This window comes from Callospermophilus lateralis, chromosome 11, assembly GCF_048772815.1.
Source record: "Callospermophilus lateralis isolate mCalLat2 chromosome 11, mCalLat2.hap1, whole genome shotgun sequence".
Lineage (NCBI taxonomy): Eukaryota > Metazoa > Chordata > Mammalia > Rodentia > Sciuridae > Callospermophilus > Callospermophilus lateralis.
In genome coordinates this window covers 17,574,277-17,591,598 of record NC_135315.1, presented here as the reverse complement: position 1 = coordinate 17,591,598, position 17,322 = coordinate 17,574,277, and the positions used below count along the sequence as shown (strand labels likewise).

The 17,322-nt window shown below is 49.2% G+C and overlaps 1 protein-coding gene across 4 annotated transcripts in view; it reads right to left on the bottom strand.

Moving 5' to 3' along the window:
- Arhgap27 (Rho GTPase activating protein 27) overlaps nucleotides 1-17,322 on the bottom strand; it is a 34,893-nt gene that overhangs the window by 17,283 nt on the left and 288 nt on the right. For 3 of the 4 annotated variants that reach the window (XM_076869597.2, XM_076869599.2, XM_077110490.1), the window contains exons 2-3: nucleotides 16,332-16,464; nucleotides 14,417-15,091 (exon numbers count right to left, since the gene is read on the bottom strand). In XM_076869597.2, the coding sequence (XP_076725712.2) occupies nucleotides 14,417-15,073 (657 nt within the window). In that variant the 5' untranslated portion in view covers nucleotides 15,074-15,091; nucleotides 16,332-16,464. Of the gene's footprint in view, nucleotides 1-14,416; nucleotides 15,092-16,331; nucleotides 16,465-17,248; nucleotides 17,317-17,322 lie in introns of those variants that run through there. The other variant, XM_076869598.2, reaches the window with a different exon arrangement.

Genomic DNA, 17,322 nt, shown 5'->3' with positions numbered 1-17,322 from the left:
GGGCCACCTGTCCAGCTTAAGCAGAGGCCTAGGGTCCTCCTGTTCCTGCTTCCTTTGTATCAGCTGTTGTTGAGCCTGATGATCTGACCTGCCTAAGCCAGTTCACAGGTAGCACAGGGGTTAAAGGTCATGGGAACACCACGCCCAGGTCGTAAACAGGTGGATCTTCTGGCAGACACCTGCTCCTGTCTTTTGAGCAGCTTCCAGCAGAGGAAAGGGCAGGGATGTTCAAGAGGGACTGAAGAGACTTAATGTCATGCATAACCTTTGGTGGCATCCTGGGTCAAGCCAGCCAGCCAGCGGCTCAATGGTGTTTTAGAACAATGGGGAAATCTGACCATGGTCTGCCTCTTGCATGATATTAAGTTCACACTGATTTTGCTAGGTATATTAATGGTAAGGTGATTATGGATACAGCACATTTATTTCCAGAGACACATTCTGAAGCTTTCAGGTATGGACCACAGTGATGTCTGAAATTGATCATTCCTTAGTAAAACAGGCAAACAAATATGGCCATTGTTATTCAAGCAAGGTAATAGGTGCAATAGTATTTATTTTTAAAAAGTATTATTTTTAATGGGCTGGGAGTAGCTCAGCGATAGAGCATGTGCTTAGCATGCAAGAGGCCTCAGGTTCAATCCTAGCAGCCCCTGCAAAAATTATTTTCCCTTATCTGTATATTTAAAGAATTTCCTAATGAAAATTAAAAAAAAAAAAAAAAAAAAAGAAAATCTTCCTCAAACTTTCCTCATCCTCCATGTTACCACCGTACAAATTGCTCATTACTTCTTACCTGGAAGCTGGCTTGCCCCTCCAGAACTCAACCCTCAACCTCTCACAGACAAAGTAATTTCCCTCCCTTTAGGACACAGCCCCCAATTGGGGGTCCTGCTTCCCCTCTCCTCCCAGCAGTAAACTTCTACTGCATGAGTCAAGCAGGGCAGGGCAGGTGGGTGGGTAGGACCTGGTCCAGGTGAGAGGCTGTGCCCAAGGGTGGGGCTGGAATCCGGGAGGCCCAGGGATAAAGCCAGATGGCCCTGTATCAAACCCCTTGTCCCCACGAGCCCAGGGAAGCTAGGTACTATCTATCCTTGAGGCTGAGAATAGGTAGAACTTCTGGCCTTTTGACAGGAGCCCCAGATGCCTAGTCCTACAGGTCCCTGGGTAGAGACCACCCTCCCTCTGCACTCTGGCCACGCCCCCAAGTGAGCTACTCCAACAGCTGCACCCGAGCCCTGGTGAGCAAAGATATAAACTCTACCCCTATGGCAGTCAGCAACTAGAAAGAGGCAGAACAAAAAACCCCTCCGCGGCCAGGAACCAGGCCATGTCCAAGATACCCTTACAAATCATGGAGGAAAGAAAATTGTCAGTTAAAGGTGATGGGACAAGGGACTGTCATCAAGACATAAAATAAATAAAGGTGAGTCTACCTCTTACTCCATCTACCCAGATAGACCCTTAGGGATCAAATATTTAAATTCAAAAAATGAAGCCATATAATATTTGAAGAAAAAAAATTTTTTTTTTACACACACACACAGTTATATGACACATAATGACATCTTGGTTAATGACAGAATACAGAGGTTATACCACAGGTAAAATATTTCTATGGCCTAGTGACATCATAGCCATTGTAATGTCACAGGTGATGCCTGACTCCTGGGTCCATGGTGACCTATGGCATTGTGGTAAACAAGTTACTGTGTTGCCAGTTGTATAAAAGTAGCACATACAATTATGTGCAATGCATCATACGGGGTAATGGTAACCGACGACTATGTTACTGGTTATCTATTTACTATCCTATGCTTTTGCCTTCTACTTATAAAAAAAAAAAGTCTATGTTTGCCTTCTAGTTATTAAAAAAAAAAAAAAGTTTTCTGGGAAATAGTTCCCCCGTGGTACACTATAGTGGCCCATTCATCTAGGTTTTACCACAGCTCTTGACCTCATCAGCAGGTCACTTGAGTGATTGAGAGATCTAGGTATGTGAAGTGTAATCTAGGTGTTTACTTGGCCATAAGGTCACCTAACTACGCCTTTCTCAGAATATGCTGCCATTGTTTTTTTTTTTTTTCTTCCTCTTTTTTTTTTTTAAAGAGAGAGAGAGAGAAAGGGAGAATTTTTAGTATTTATTTTTTTTTTAGTTTTCGGCGTCACAACATCTTTGTTTGTATGTGGTGCTGAGGATCGAATCGAGAGAGAGAGAGAGAGAGAGAGAGAGAGAGAGAGAGAGAGAGAGAGAGAGAGAGAGAGAGAGAGAGAGAGAGAGAGACACACAGTCTTAGTTGACCTATAACAATTCAAAAGAATCTATAACAAAGACTCACACTCTAAAAGCCATAAAATAAATAATCGGTACCCTTGATTATGCAAATGTCTTCGAAGAAGATGTTTTTTTCCTTATAGTCTTGCTATGTTGCCCATGCTGGTCTCAAACTCCTGGGCTCAAGAGATCCTCCCACTTCAGCCTCCCAAGCAACTGGAACTACAGATATGTGCCACGATGCACAGCAAGAAAATTTATAAGAAAAAAAAAGTGCTGGTGAAGATGCAGAGAAACTTCCATGCACTGTCGGTCAGCAGATATGTAAATTAGCACAGCCACTATGCAAACCAGTATGAAGGTTCCTCAAAAACCTAGAAATAGCTGGATGTGGTGGTGCACATGCCTGTAAGTTCAGTGACTTGGGAGGCTGAAGTAGGAGGATGGCAAGTTTGAGGCCAGCCTCAGAAACTTAACACGGCTCTAAGCAACTTAGTGAGACCCTCTCTCAGAAAATAAAAAGGGCTGGGGATGTAAAGCACCCCTGGATTAAATCTCTAGTACCCTGTGTGTGTGGGAACCACCCTAGAAATAGAACAACCATATGCTCCAGCAGTTCCCCTACTGAGTATATATCCCAAGGAATTGAAATCAATGTGGTGAAGAGCCATCTGTACTTGCACATTAATTGCAATAGCCAAGAAATGGAACCAACCTAGATGTCCACTCACTGATGAATAAAAATGTTGTATATAGTCAATGGAATCTGATGAGCCACAAAAAGAATGAAATCCCATCATAGGTGAATAAAGTAAATGGGTACAGAATGACAAATACTGCTCACACTCACTTATATGTTGAAGCTGAAATGATGATCTTGAAGCAGAGAATAGAACAGTGGGTACCAGAGCCTGGGAAGTGTGTGGGGGAGGGTTGATGAGAGAGGGTGGTAGATAGATATGGGGTGCAATTGTCCAGGAGGAATGATTTCTAGCATTCTACAGCACAGGAAAACTATGGATGATGGCAATTAATTGAATATTTAAAAAGAGCTGGAAGAGAGGACTTGGCTAGATGTCTCAGATGACAGATATTCAAGTTACCCTGGTCATCACACATTGTATATGTGTATTAAAATGATACACTGTACCCCATAAATAGGTTCAATCACTGTGTCAATTAAAAATTTAAATAATTTTTTTTGTGGCAAAATATAATTATTATCAAAGTAAAAAAGACAAAACTTGGCCAGACGTGGTGTGTGCTCCCAGATAATTGAGAGGCTGAGGGTTGGAGTATCAAGTTGAGTCCAAGAATTGAAGTCTAGTCTGGGCAATAGAGTGAGACCCTGGGGCAAAAGAATAAGAAAAAGAGGAGAAGGAGGAGAAAGAGGAATGAAGAGGAGGAGGAAGAAGAAGAAAGAGAAGGAGGAGGGGGAGGAGGAGGAGGAAAAGAAGAAGTCAAATCTGGAGGTGGGTAATTACAACTTATGTAGCCAGAGGGGTATTTTACTAATATAGAAAAAGCTCCTAGAAATCAATAAGAAAAAGACCAATAACCAAATAGGACAAATGGGCAAAAAAAATATGAGTAGAACATTCACAGAAAAAGACAAACCAACAACCTTTAAATAATTGGAAAGAAAAATGCAAATTCAAGCCACCTTAGGATAATACTGCATATTTTACTATCAGGTTGGCAGAAAATAAAAGTTTGACCACATCCAGTTGGTAAGGATGTGGACAGACACTTTCATTTGTGTCTATCCACATAGAGGCATAAGCCTCATGGATGGTAATCTGGCAATGATTTATCATTTAACCTTTAACCCAGAAATCCTTTTGGAATTTTCCTTACATGTACATGCACATGTATAAAAGATTGTTCCTTATAGCCTTGTCTGTAATAAGAAAAAATGGTAAATTATGCAAGCATGTATCAATAGAAGATTGGTTAAATGAATTATGATACATCCCTGCAATGGAAAACCAAGTAGCTATAAAAAGGAGGAAGGATCCTCTGTATATACAATCTCCAAGGTACACAGTTATAAAAAGGCATAAAGAAAACAAGGTGTGGGAAAGTGTGTGCAGCACACTACCTGCATGTAGGAGGCACAGAAAACCAAGTCATCAGTTATCTATTTGTACTTGTTCGTATTTGTATAAAGGAACTCTGGAAGAAATAGAGAAAGAATGAAGGAGAGTGGTAAACTTGGAGCTGATGGAGAGGGAGCAGTGGTGCAGGTGGGATTTTTACTATATATATAGTAAAAATAAAAGTATATATATATATATATATATATATTTTTTTTTTTTTTTTTTTTTTTTTTGAGTACTGGGAATTGAATCCAGGGACACTTGACCACTGAGCCACATCCCTAGCCCTATTTTGTATTTTATTTAGAGACAGGGTCTCACTGAGTTGCTTAGTACTTTGCTCTTGCTGAGGCTGGCTCTGAACTCATGATCCTCCTGCCTCAGCCTCCTGAGCCACTGAGATTATAGGTGTGCGCCACTTTCATGGCTTTGATTTAAAAAACTGTAAATATCTTACCAGTTAAAACTATCCAAGTCTATTGGCAGATAGAGGGACTAGAAAATATAATTACAACCAGAACAAAAAAAAAAAAAATAAGAACTTGTAAGGGGATTAAAATCAAACACAAAGTTTTTTGTTTTTGTTTTTGGTACTGGAGATATACATCCCCAGTCCTTTAAATTTTTTTTTTTTTTTTAAGACAGGGTCTTGCTAAGCTAGCTGAGGCTGGCTTTGCACTCGAGATGCTCCTGTCTCAGCCTCCCAAGTCTCGTGGATTACAGATGTGCGCCACTGTGCCTGGCTAAGCACAAAGTTTTAAAAAGGATTGTTTTAGGCCTTATGTCATTGTACTCATCGAAGGAGCACATATTCACTTTTTTTTTTTTTTTTTAAAGATATTCACTCTTGGGCTGGGGTCATAGCTCAATAGCAGAGCACTTGCCTAATGCCCGTGAGGCACTAAGTTCGATCCTCAGCATCACATAAAAATAAATAAATAAACAAATAAAATAAAGCCACGCTGTCCATCTACAACTACAAAAAAAAATTAAAAAAAAAAAAAAGAAGATATTCAGGGGGCTGGAATTGTAGCTCAGAGGGGGAGTGCTCACCTTGCATTCGTGGGGCACTGGGTTCGATCCTCAGCACCACATAAAATAAAATAAAGATATTGTGTCCTCCTATAACTAAAAAAAAAAAATTCTTAAAAAAAAAAAAAAAAAAAAAGAAGATATTCACTCTTGAGATCCAAAGTTTGTGGCTTGGAAAATCAAGTTGAAAAAATATCTCAAAAGTCAGAGCAGAAGTACATAGAGATAGAAATAAAGAGGAAGGTAGGAGCGCCCAGAGCTAACCTACAGATGAAAAAAACACAATAATTGTGCAACAAACAGATCCTCCTAAGCTGCAGAAGACTGTAGTCTTCAGACGGACTGGTTCTGTGAGTTCCAGATGGGAGTGCCAAAAAGAATCCCATCTGGCACATCCTATAAAACGTATGTTTGATTAGGAACCCCAGGGAAGGGGGCAGAAGCCGTCAATAAACTGGAAAGCATAGCAGGAAGAAAAGCGAAACCACCAGCAGCCTGACTGAAGGGGAAAGAACCCACAAGGTCAACTGACACACGCAAAATAAGCCAGAAGCAATAAAAGCAAGAGCAGGAAATCAGTTGTTGAATGAAATGTGGGCAGAGGGAACTCTCCCATTGAAAGACAGTTAGCGTGGGTTTAAAAATACAGTGATATGATATAAACAAGAAACACACTGCCTCCCTCCCCGTAGTGCTGGAGATCTGGGGGTTCAACCCAGAGGCTATTGCAGGGTAGGCAAGTGCTCTACCACTGAGCTACGTCCCCAGCCCTTTTTATTTCATTTTGAGACAGATCACATTAACAGGCCAAGGCTGGCCTCAAACTTCTGATCATCCTGCCATAGCCTCTCAAGTTAAAGAGTGTACTACCTCATCTGGCAAAAAAAAAAAAAAAAAAAAAAAATACACTTAAAAACAAAGTAATATGGTTGAAAATAAAAGGATACCAAAAGATACCAGGCAGGTTCTAAAAAATACAAAATAAAATTGATTAAAATAAAGAGTGGCCATATTGATACTGGGAACATGAAATATAAGGCCAAGTTCTGAAACAAGATGAAGAAGACACTGCAAGATGGTACAAAGGCAAGTGTGATGGCCAGAAGAGTCAAAATCTCAGCACTTGGTGGCACTGGCCTGTAATTCCAGCTGCTCAGGAGGCTAAGGCAGGAAAATCGCAAGTTCAAAGCCATCCTCAGCAAAAGCAAGGTGCTAAGCAACTCAGGGAGACCCTGTTGCTAGACCCAACCTGATTTTTTCTTAAAATTGGGAGCCATCTCGCCACAAAGCCATGAAAAGATGATTTTGGCTTTACTATAAATTATTGCAAATTCTGAACCTGCTTGGAATGCCTGCCTGTGCCTTGAACTCACCCATGCCTGGCTCTCTGACCAGATAGCAGCCCTCTCTAAAATTTAAGTGAGGCCTCACAAATCTTGGCCTTCCCTGGCCAGATAACGACCCTCTCTGAGGCTCTAATGGTCCTCATAAATTCTGATGTTGGGGCCAGCAAAAATGTAAACGACCATTAGTGTTATTCTCGTCAGAGTTCTGTTATCTGTAACCCCCCTTTGTGTAACTTTCTGGGCTATAAAGCTGGGCTACAGGAAAGCTGCGGCTGCTGTCTTGTTCCCGAGGTTTTGGGTGGGAGAGGCAGCCCGGCCAGTTGAAATAATAAGCTTGCTTTAATTTGATTTTAATTGGAGTCAGTGGTCTTTTCTTGCATCCTGGTCTAACACCTGTCTCTAAATAAATTACAAAATAGGGCTGGGGATGTGACTCAGTGGTCAAGTGCCCCTGAGTTCAATCCCTGGTACCAAAAAAAAAAAAAAAAAAAGAGCCCAAGTCTGCACTCCCAATAGTACTGAAGTTCAATATAAAAAGCAAGACTATGAAAAGCACAAGCACTTCATAGAGTCAATTTGAACGGGAACTTTAACAAAACTCTATAAAAAACAAAGTCCAAAACAGCAAGGTAATTAATGTTTGAATAATACAATCAATAAACTTGATTTGATCCACATGGAACCAAATTTATATCCCTTAATATGCAATTTCCTATATGTCTATGAAAAACAGAAGTCATTTACTTGGCCACAAAATAATGTGTGATAACTTTCTAAAGTGGAGATTTCACAAATCTAAAGAAAATGAAATGAATACTATATATATATATCTCCAAATTAACTAGAGAACTAGTACAAAACTTGACTAGATTAATCACCACCAATGAGAAAGAGAAAGAAGTCTGCCACAGAAAAGCCGCACAGGTCCAGAGGGGTTCATGGAGAGAATTGTAGAAGCCTCTAGGATTCATCTCTGACATCACCTTCCTCCTCCAGGAAGCATTTCTACATTTTTTTCTGCCAACAAGATCCTGGAGGAGACCTTCTCCAATGTCCCCCATCACAGCTCCTTGCAGAGGTGTCCGCCACACCCTATCATAACTGTAGACTGGATGGTCAGTCTCTCCTCCTGGATAGCAAGCTACCTGAGGGCAGGGCCTTACTTTCCATTGTCTTCCCAGTGCCCAGTGCAGCACCTGCCAGTTACTCGATTTCTGCACATGGGGGTGAAACAGCAGGAAGCACTGATGTCGGCACTTAGAGATGCCCCTCACACGGAGCCTCAGAAAGCCAGCCAAGGGAAAGAAACTCAGATGCTATCAGGAAATAGAAAGAAACTTCCCTGTTATCTAAACATTAATAATGAGTTCAACCATTTATAGGGGGATATGGTAATTTACACATTCAGACAGGCCCTTCCAGGCCAGGAGTGCTCCGGTTATATGATGAAGAAGGAAAGAGGCTGAAAGATGTGGAGGCAGCCTCTGCTGGTCTCTCTGCGTCCCAAAACTGATCAGGGACCCCTGCCCCATTCAGCTGCATGACTCCCAGGGGACCTCTGGCCAGGAGGACCTCCCCCGCAATTTGATCCATCTATCTGTGCAGGGTCTATAGCCAAAGAGCCCACAGCCTGACAGAGGTCCTGCAGCACCCCCCTTGTCTACGCAGCAGTTCTGGAAATCCCCCCACACCAGAATCCTTCCTCAATTTGGACATACAGCTTCCCAAATTGAACCAAGTTCTCTTATGCCCTGGGGCCCGAGGGCCTAACAGCCCCATTTCCCCTAGATACCAACCAAAACCATGTTCCCTTCAGCCCAGACCCAGCTCAGAATCTCCCCAACACTCTGGCATGGAGCCCTGACCATGTTCCCGACCCCTAGCTACCTCTGGTCATGATCATGGGCCTTGTTGGGCCCCAGGGCCTGGCCCTGACTGGGGCTGGCCTTCAGCACTGGGCCCCTCTCCTCCCACTACTGAACACAGTAAAATGGGTAAAAGCAGAGTAAAAGCAGAGAAAATGGGTCCAACGCTGGCCTCAGGAGGAAGGGCCAGGTAAGTGGCCAGTCCTGGGGCCCATCTCAAAGCCTAGGAGTTGAAGAGACTGAGTGCATGCCACCTTCCAGCCTGCGGGAAGGGAGTTCTTAGGGACCAAGAATGTGGGGGGAGGTGAGAGGGAGCCCCTGAGAACCTGCTCTCTCATAAGCCAGGTCACAGGGGGGCAGCAGGGTTGGGGATTCTGGGTTTGCCTGGGGCTACAGGTGAGGCCTGGGTGGGGTGGGAGAGTTGGGCCAACTAGTGAAATAACCGGCTGAGTCACCCAGGGCTGCTGCCCTAGCTGGGAGGGAGGGTTGTCGGGGATTCACTGGGTCCCCTCAACTTGGCCTCCTCTTTCTGCTATTCCCACTCCCTTTCCAGGAGCTCCCCAACTGGCCGGGAAGTAGGACCAGTGGGTCTGTCCTGAGGCCAGTGCCTTTACCTCAATCACTGCCACCTGGGTCACCCTTGGAGTTTGTCCCAGGAGACTGTGCAGAGAAGAGGGAGAGTCGGGGAAGGAGGGGAGAGAGTGAAGAAATTGCAGCACCTGTCCCCTTCTTCCCCAGGACGCCCAGCAGCAGGCAGAGGTCACTCACAATTCCTGGAGTTGGCGGAGGAAGGAACCAGGGCCCTGGGGCTCCTTCCAGTCGGGGCTGCCAGCTCAGGTATGGCGCCTCCGCCTCGGGGCTGCTTGCATAAGAAGCTGCAGCCCGGGCTGTAACTCTGCCCTGCCAGCAGGGACGGGCTCCAGTCCAGATCTGCTGCCCTGAGCCTTCCCACCTCGAGGCCCGGGGCGGGGATGGTGACCACACCTTGAAATCCCCAATCCGCGGCTCTAGGGGAGGGGCCTCCGAGGTTTCTGGTCACACTGGCTGTGGCCTGGCTCCCTGGGAGGCCTCCCTGGGTGGGTGAAGGGAGTCCTCCGGGCATCCCTTCCCCTCTCCTGGGGAGCATTAATTCTCTTGCTGCTTCCCCAGCTGCAGACAGCCAGGAGAAGGCTGGAATTCAGGTCCTCCTTTCCTGCAGCCTCTCCCCTCCCTCCACAGAGGTTTGCAGACAGGGTGCTCAGAAAAATGTACATTTGCTTGTCTTAGGTTTGAACTGTTTTTGCTCAGGGGAATAGGGCAGCCAATCCCGAAGGGTACCTGGCTGAGACTGGGCCAAATGACCAGAGTGGGGTTTGGGGGAGGCCTGGAACTGACATAAAACAGCCAGCTGTGGGCTGTGGAACCTTTGGCCAGTCACTAAACCTCTCTGAACTTGTTTCCTCTCTGGGCAAATGGGTGCACCTGCACTGCCTTCCCCGTTGTCAGGAGGCTGGCCCTGTGTCCTGGCCTTTGAGCCCACAGGACTGAAGCCCTGTGGAGATGTCTTACACGCTTTGTGCTCGGCATGTCCAGCCTGGCAACCAGCCCACACCAGGCACTCATCTGTGCTGCTTGGGTAAGTGGTGACTGAGAAGGCTATAAAAGGCCATCTGCAGGAGTGGGTCAGCTCTTCTGTGGGGTCTCTGGCCCTGCCAAGTGACAGCCCTGAGTCGATAGACTAAGCTTGAGAGACGGATGTCCCTTCACACTCCCTGGTGACTCTGTGACTTCCATCTGCACATCCTTGCCCCTCTGTTCTGAGCCACTCCTTTCTTCCAAGGAGCCCATCTTCATCTCTACCTCTTCCCCATCCCTAGCCTCCCGTCTCCCATGTCCTGTCCATCCACTTAAACCCAGGGAAGTCTCCACCCTCCACCTCTGTCCATGCAGGGTCTCCCCTTCCCCAGTGGTCAGCCCACATCCTCACCTGGACTCCGACCCATGGTCCCTCCCTTCATCCTCCCCTTTGACCACTGGCCTTCTGGTGCCCACTTCCGATAAATACCCTGTGTCCTTTATCTAACTTGACCTTCCCATTGCCCCCTTTCTTCTGGACTCTTCCTCGGCTTCTGGGTCAGCACTCTCCTGCTTTTCCTTCTTGTCCCCTGACCCTGTCTCCCCTCTGCTCCTCTTTATTTATTTGTTATTGATTCTTTTTTAGTTATACATAACATTAGGATTCATTTTGACATAATTATAAACTCATGAAATGTAATTCGCTCTAATTCTCTCTGCCTTTCTTTCCCTCCCTTTGCCAACTGAATTAAGGAAGTCCCCATCTTCTCTCCACCTGGCTCCTCCCCAGGCATATCCCCTGGAGAAGCAGCAGCACTACTCTCAGCCTCCTGGTGTGAGCTGCTGTGCTAGGGGTCAGCCTGACCACAACCCCCAGCCCACTGCCTCTAGATAGATCCTCCTGTCACCACTTTGTGCCTAGGCCACTCTTGCAGCTGTGGATACAGAGGTCTTTTCTCAATCCCACTCCCTTCTCTGCTAAGAGCCTTCCAACAGCTGCAGGATAAAGTTCAAATTCCTGGCAAAGTCTTCCCTCCTCAACAGGCACCACCCACCCAGCCCCAAGCTCCGCCTCCCAGCACCCACCTCGTGGGGTGTGTGGGGCTGCAAGGGACAAAATGTGCACTCATGTCCACATCTCTTCTGCCCAGGCTGCACTGCAGCCCCCTCACAGATAGGCTGGGCTGTGTTGGATGCAGGCATCTGCTACTGTCTAGATGAGAGGTGTCCCGCAGAAGCTCAGGTGAGAGACAATGCAAGAAAGTTTGGAGGTGAAAGATTGTGTTATGAAAGCGTTAACTCAATCAGTGTGTTAATCCACTTGAATGGATTAACAGGGTGGTAGCTATAGGCAGGTAGGGTGTGGCTGGAGAAGGTGGGTCACTGGGGATATGCCTTTGGGGTTTATATTTTGTCCCTGGTGAGCAAAAGCTCCTCTCTGCTTCCTGGTGGTCCTGTCCAGCTTTTCTCCTCCACACTCTTCCACCATGACGCTCTGCCTCACCTTGGGCCCAGAGCAGTGGAGCTGGCCATCTTTGGACTGAGACTTCTGAAACTGTGGGCACCAAATAAAGTGTTTGTTCTCTAAAACCGTTCTTGTCAGGTCTTTTGTTCACAAAGAAAAAGAAAAAGCTGACTAAAACAGCATCTGGGGGGTGGGGAGTTGTGGCTCAGCGGTAGAGCGTTCAACTAGCATGGGCAAGGACCTGGGATCGATCCTCAGCACCACATAAAATTAATTAATTGATTAAAGAGATATATTATATAAAGATATATATATATATATATATATATATATATATATATATATATGATAGATAGATATGTCCAATTACAACTAAAAAAATAAATATTTAAAAACAAACAAACAGCATCTGTCCTCTCCTACCAGCTTCCTGACCCAAAGAAGGAGTTCCCCAGGGCTGCCCTTGTGCCTAGATCCCTGCTGCTGTGCTTATATCCCTGTCTTGGCAGGTGTTCAATCAATTCATGCTTAATGAAGGAGGATCCATTGGACCTGGGGGATCAGGGAGGCGGGACTCCTCCTCCTGCATTCTTCCAGGGGGAAACAGGCAGGCTCACCTTTCAGGAAATTCCTTCCTGAAATGCTGTTTGGAACAAGGAAGGGCTGGGGTGGGGTTTCCTTCCCAGGGGACAACTAACTCCCCACCCCTGGAGTTTGTTGGGGACAAGGTGTCAGGGAGAGCCACTGCTGACCTTGGGTAAAGCACAGTCACAGGGGCTGTGTTATTGTTATATTCGTCCCACAGAGGAGGAAATAAGATCAGAGACACTAAGCAAATTTTTGAGGTCACACAGTGAATTAGGAGCCAGGCAGCAGCTCTCTGTCCCAAACTGAAGTGTCTGGAAGATGTCCCAGTTTCTCTCTGTGTAAGTACCACCCCCACCATTTGGGCTTCCCGAATCACTGCAACTGGGAATTTGCTGGGAGCAGGAAGAAGGAGGGGCAAAGGTAAAACTGGGAAGTGATCCCGGTGCTGGGTGATTTCTCAGCAAATGCTGGGATCTGGGGACCTTCCTTTGGTCTGAAGCCCTGGATTAATGGCTCTTGAGCAGACGTGCAGAGTCCTGGATCGCGATATGGGGTCAATCACTCCCTGCTCCTCACTACACTCAGTGCACAATCTCTGGGTCAGGCGAGAGGGTTCAGAGGGCAAGACCCTTCCCCCACTTCCAGACATGTATCTCTCAGGGGCGGGCACACTCCCACCATCGCTAGGACAGAGAATGTCAGAGACTTGAAAGTATGCCACCACCAGGAGCCTACCCAGGAATGGAGGGGACCCAGGGGATAGAGAGCTGGCCTCCAGTCACCTGTCCTAGAGAGGCCACCTGGCCTGCTGGCAAAGAGCACCAGACCGGCTGCAGTCCCCGTAGGCTCCTGCCAGGTGCTGTTGCCTGCTCTAGCCACAAGGGAGCGGGATGCCCTGTAGAACCCTGAGCAAAGCCACGCGGATCTCAGGGGAAGAACTTCGGACCCGGGCGCCCAGGGGGCCTTGGTGGACCATCTGCTATGCGTGCCAAGACCTTCCACACCTCACCTGGTTTAAGGCTCGCAACAACCTAATGCGTTTACACACAAGGACACGGAGCCTGAGAGAGCTAGGTGGCTCGTCAGCGGCTGGCGGGTGACCCAGCAGAGTCAAATTCGAGTCTGTAGTTTCAAACCTGAACTCTGCATGGTCACGAGACTGGGCGGAGGGCTGACCCGGAAGCGGGCTGACCCCGCAGCCGGCCAACCCTGACTGCCGCCTAGGTCTGGGCACCCCAAACTCAGTACTGGCACGTGCAAGCGTCCGTGTTTATTGGGATTACAACCAAATACAAAGAAACCAGAGGCTCCCGGGCCTCGGAGGTTTTCCATTCGCCCCCTACCTTTGCGCTAAAGAACCAACTGAGACCCTGAGAGAGGAAGTGAGTTGACACATTATTCCCCAGCTGGTGGCAGATGTCAGAACGGGTTCTGAGTACCTTCCCCCACGCCGCCCCTGTGCCCGAAAAGTTCCTAAAGTTCCTAAAGTGTGAGGGCCGTCGGAGTATTGTGAGGATGTAAGAGTATTTTAAAAACGTGGGATATTTTCGATTTCTCAAATTAACACAATCGGATTCTGAAGGGAGGGTGACACCCTCGCAATAACTGGACTTCTCTCTGAAACAAACCCATCAAGAGTGTTTTTTTTTTTTTTTTTTAAAGGAACTGAAACGTTGGAAACAGCCCAAAAGGGAAGCGGTGCGTGACTTTCACATCCACCAACTCATCTGACCTCTCTCCCGCTCAAACTCTGGAGAAAGGCAAGGCGTGTAGAGCAGCAGAGATCCATGGACCCATAGCAGATGCATTGGGGAATACAGATTGGTGGGGGTTTTAGTATGGTAATACTGGGCATGCAAATGCCATAGGATGTGTAACCTCCTGGCACGGCTTGAGACAATACCCTGTAATCAATCTCATTTTCATTTCTGCAACAAAACATGAATAGTCACACTAGTGGGGTTAGTAAAGACTCCAAATCAGCTCCAAGACCAATTTTGCCACCGGTTGAATTATAGAAACATTTGGGTTTCCAAGGAACTTTGCCATTTAGGAATTGCAGATAAGGCGTTTTGAGCCTGACCACTTGTTTTATAGTCGAGGAAAGAGAGTTCGACCAAAGCCCGTGGACACTGCGGTGGGCATCAGGAGGGTGCGGCTCGGCTCCCGCCACCCGGCTCACAGCGCCTTACCTGCTCCGGGATCTCTTCGCGTTGAGGGCTGCGCACATCCGGGATGGCCTCGTAGATGTTCTCCGAGTCGCTGCGCGCCAGGGGCCGTGGGCACACCCAGGATCCCGCCACGCTGCAGGCCTTGAAGCGGCCTGCGCTTCCTAGGAGGCCGGCAGGGGGCGCGGCGGCGCGCGCCAGGTCGTCCAGGGACTGCGCTGGGCGCACTGGCGCCGAGGGTCGCGCGTACAGGCTGGTGGGCCCGCCTGGCGCCAGGCTGCTGCGCTGAGCGGCGCCGCTGCGACGCACAGGACCGCATAGGGAGCTGGCGCGGCCCCGGGGTTCCCCGGGTGTGTGATCGGAGCCCGTGGGCGCGGACAAGTTCACGAACCGGTAGTCGTAGGTCAGCGGTTCGGGAACTGCTGGGCTTGTGTGGGGCGCGGGTGACTGCGGGGCAGCGGCAGGGTCGCCGAGAGCCGGCAGCTCGCGCACATACTGTGCGGGAAGGTAGAAGGGTCGGCCACCGGGCTCGCGACGCACGTGCCACCAGTGTTCAGTGCTGCGGCGCAGCAGTCTGTAGCGCTCGTTGGGCTGTATGGCTACGAGGCGCCCGTCCTTGCCAGTGTACTCGAAGGGGTGTTCCACCAGCACATACACGTCCCCTTCGACGTCCGCCGCCATCGCGGCCACAGCGTTTTCCTACGGGCAGCCAGGAGAGGGGCCATTGAAGTCACCATACTAGGGGAACAAAGACCTGGGTCTGGATCTTGCACTCGCCCTGTGCGTTCGGGCTTCAGTCTCTCCATCTTTATAATGGGGACTTGTATAAAATAATCCCTGAGGCTCTCTTATAGTCCGTAATGGAATTACGATAGCTTCCTTCTTTGTGTGGGGTTGATCATAAAATTTGAGCCTCGCTTCAGTCCCATGTTGAGGAAACTGGGGGTATATGGGTCTAGTTCTGCTGCCAGGAAGCCTTGCCTTACGCGGGGTGATTGCCTGCAATAAGGTCGACACCACATCTGCCTAAACGTTGACTTAGCTCAATTTTCCTGTCATTTAAGTGGGAAGAGCGGCTCATTTTACGCCACCCCCAGTCCCTCCCCGCCTGGTCCTGCCCACACGCCTCCAGCCTACAAGGAATTCGGGAGAAGCTCCGCAGCTCCCCGTCCTCCAGGAGTCTGCACCCCAGGGCCCGCGGAATCGTGTTGAAGTGCGGGTTTTGGGGCGGCCCCTGAGCTGCTCTACCCTGGAGTTGTTCCTGCTCTTAGGGCAATGACCTTGACGTAGGGGCTTCAATGCGAAGGCTGGAGAACCGGTTTTCTCGGTTTCTCTTTCCTTCCCCAGTGGCTTCCTCACAGATGTGAACCCAGAGACCGGCCCGCCCAGACCGGCCCACACCGCTCCCTGCTCTCCAGCTTCCAGGTAGCCACCCCAGAGAGCCTCGAGTAGCACCTAAAGAATGCACTTGGTGACAGTGACTATTCATATGGTGTTCCCAGGATGCCGCCTGGCTACCGGTGTGTCAAGGAAGGGTTCAGAGACTAACTAAATCTGCTTGTGTGCTTTATCAGAGCTAAGAACCGGTGGCCTCCTCCGGAACTGCCGGATCCCTCCAAATTCCTACACTGACCGACCACACCTTCTGCCCCGCAAAGGTGTGCCGGGAGCAGCAGCCTCGAGTCGGGTCTCTTGCTGAGGCTGGAAGACCCCAGGCATAAGGTCCGAATAAGAACCCCTACGGGGTTCCCGTAGCGCTCCTACTTTGCTGTCTCAAAAGTTCCTCTCCTGGGAAGTCTTGTAAAGGGAGTCACTGGGCAAACTGGGCCCGGGAAGCACGGTCCGTGAGCAGTTCACAGCTAAACCAACAAATTCCGGGGAGGAGGACTCCCCCCCGCCACCCACGTTCCCTTCCCTTGAATCCCAGTTGCGCACTCACGTTAGCTGGGCGGGCCTCTGGGAGCCCATGGGCTGGATGGGCGGAGCCGGCGAAGGGCTGCAGGTTAGGCTTCTGTAATCTCCTTGGGCGGGGCTTCCAATGGCACGGCTGGAGAGACTGCGCGGAGCAGGAGCTGGCAAGGGGAGGGAAAGGAGAAAAGGGACACTCAGGAGGGCTGTCCCCAATTTCCAATGCAGCTGTGCCTGGGAGGACAAGGAGGATCCATAATGCCTGTCCCAGGGCCTTTGGGAGTGCATCGAGGACAGGGCCCAGAACAAGCGAAGGCATGCGGGAGGGGGCGCAGCCGGGAGGGCTGGGTCTGAAGGGGCGCGGGGTGGGGGTAGTGAGCGGACTCAGGGACCCGCTCCTGTCCCGCCTCCACAAGCCGCGGGATTTGATGTCCGCGAGCCCCTGAGTCCCGCGGGTAAGCGGCTCTGGGAATGTCCTCCTGGGGCAGGTTGTCTCCTCCGGGCGTCCCCATTCCGAGCAAGGCCATTTGCACCCTGAATCACCAGATTCGTGCCCTTTCCAGCCGGATGGCCAGTACTACCCGTTCCGGGCCCACCTCCGCCCTCCGGAGGACCTTTTTGGGCGCAACCCAACCGAGCCTGGAGAAACTCGGAGGGAGATTCCCACGGGCAGAGACGCCCACCAAAGAGCAGTGTCTCGGGCTGTGTGGGAAGGGGACCTGCGCCTCAGCTTCTTCCCGGATCCTGGTGGGAGCCGAGAGAAAGGGAGGGAATGGGAGAGCGGGGAAGATCCCCGGAGCGCAGGAACACACTGGTCATCAGGAGGTGCCTGCCCTGCCTGTACTGTCCGGGGGACAGGAGCCACCAAGGGGCTAACGCCAGAGTCGGCCCTGTGGGCCCGGGTCTGGTCCCCTCCCACCCCCGAACGGAGAGCAGCCCCTAGCCTACTCCTCTTCAGGGGGATCCGGTCCGCCGGGCCCTCCTCTGGGCTCGCTCAGCTCCCGCCGCAGCTCTGTGCGAAG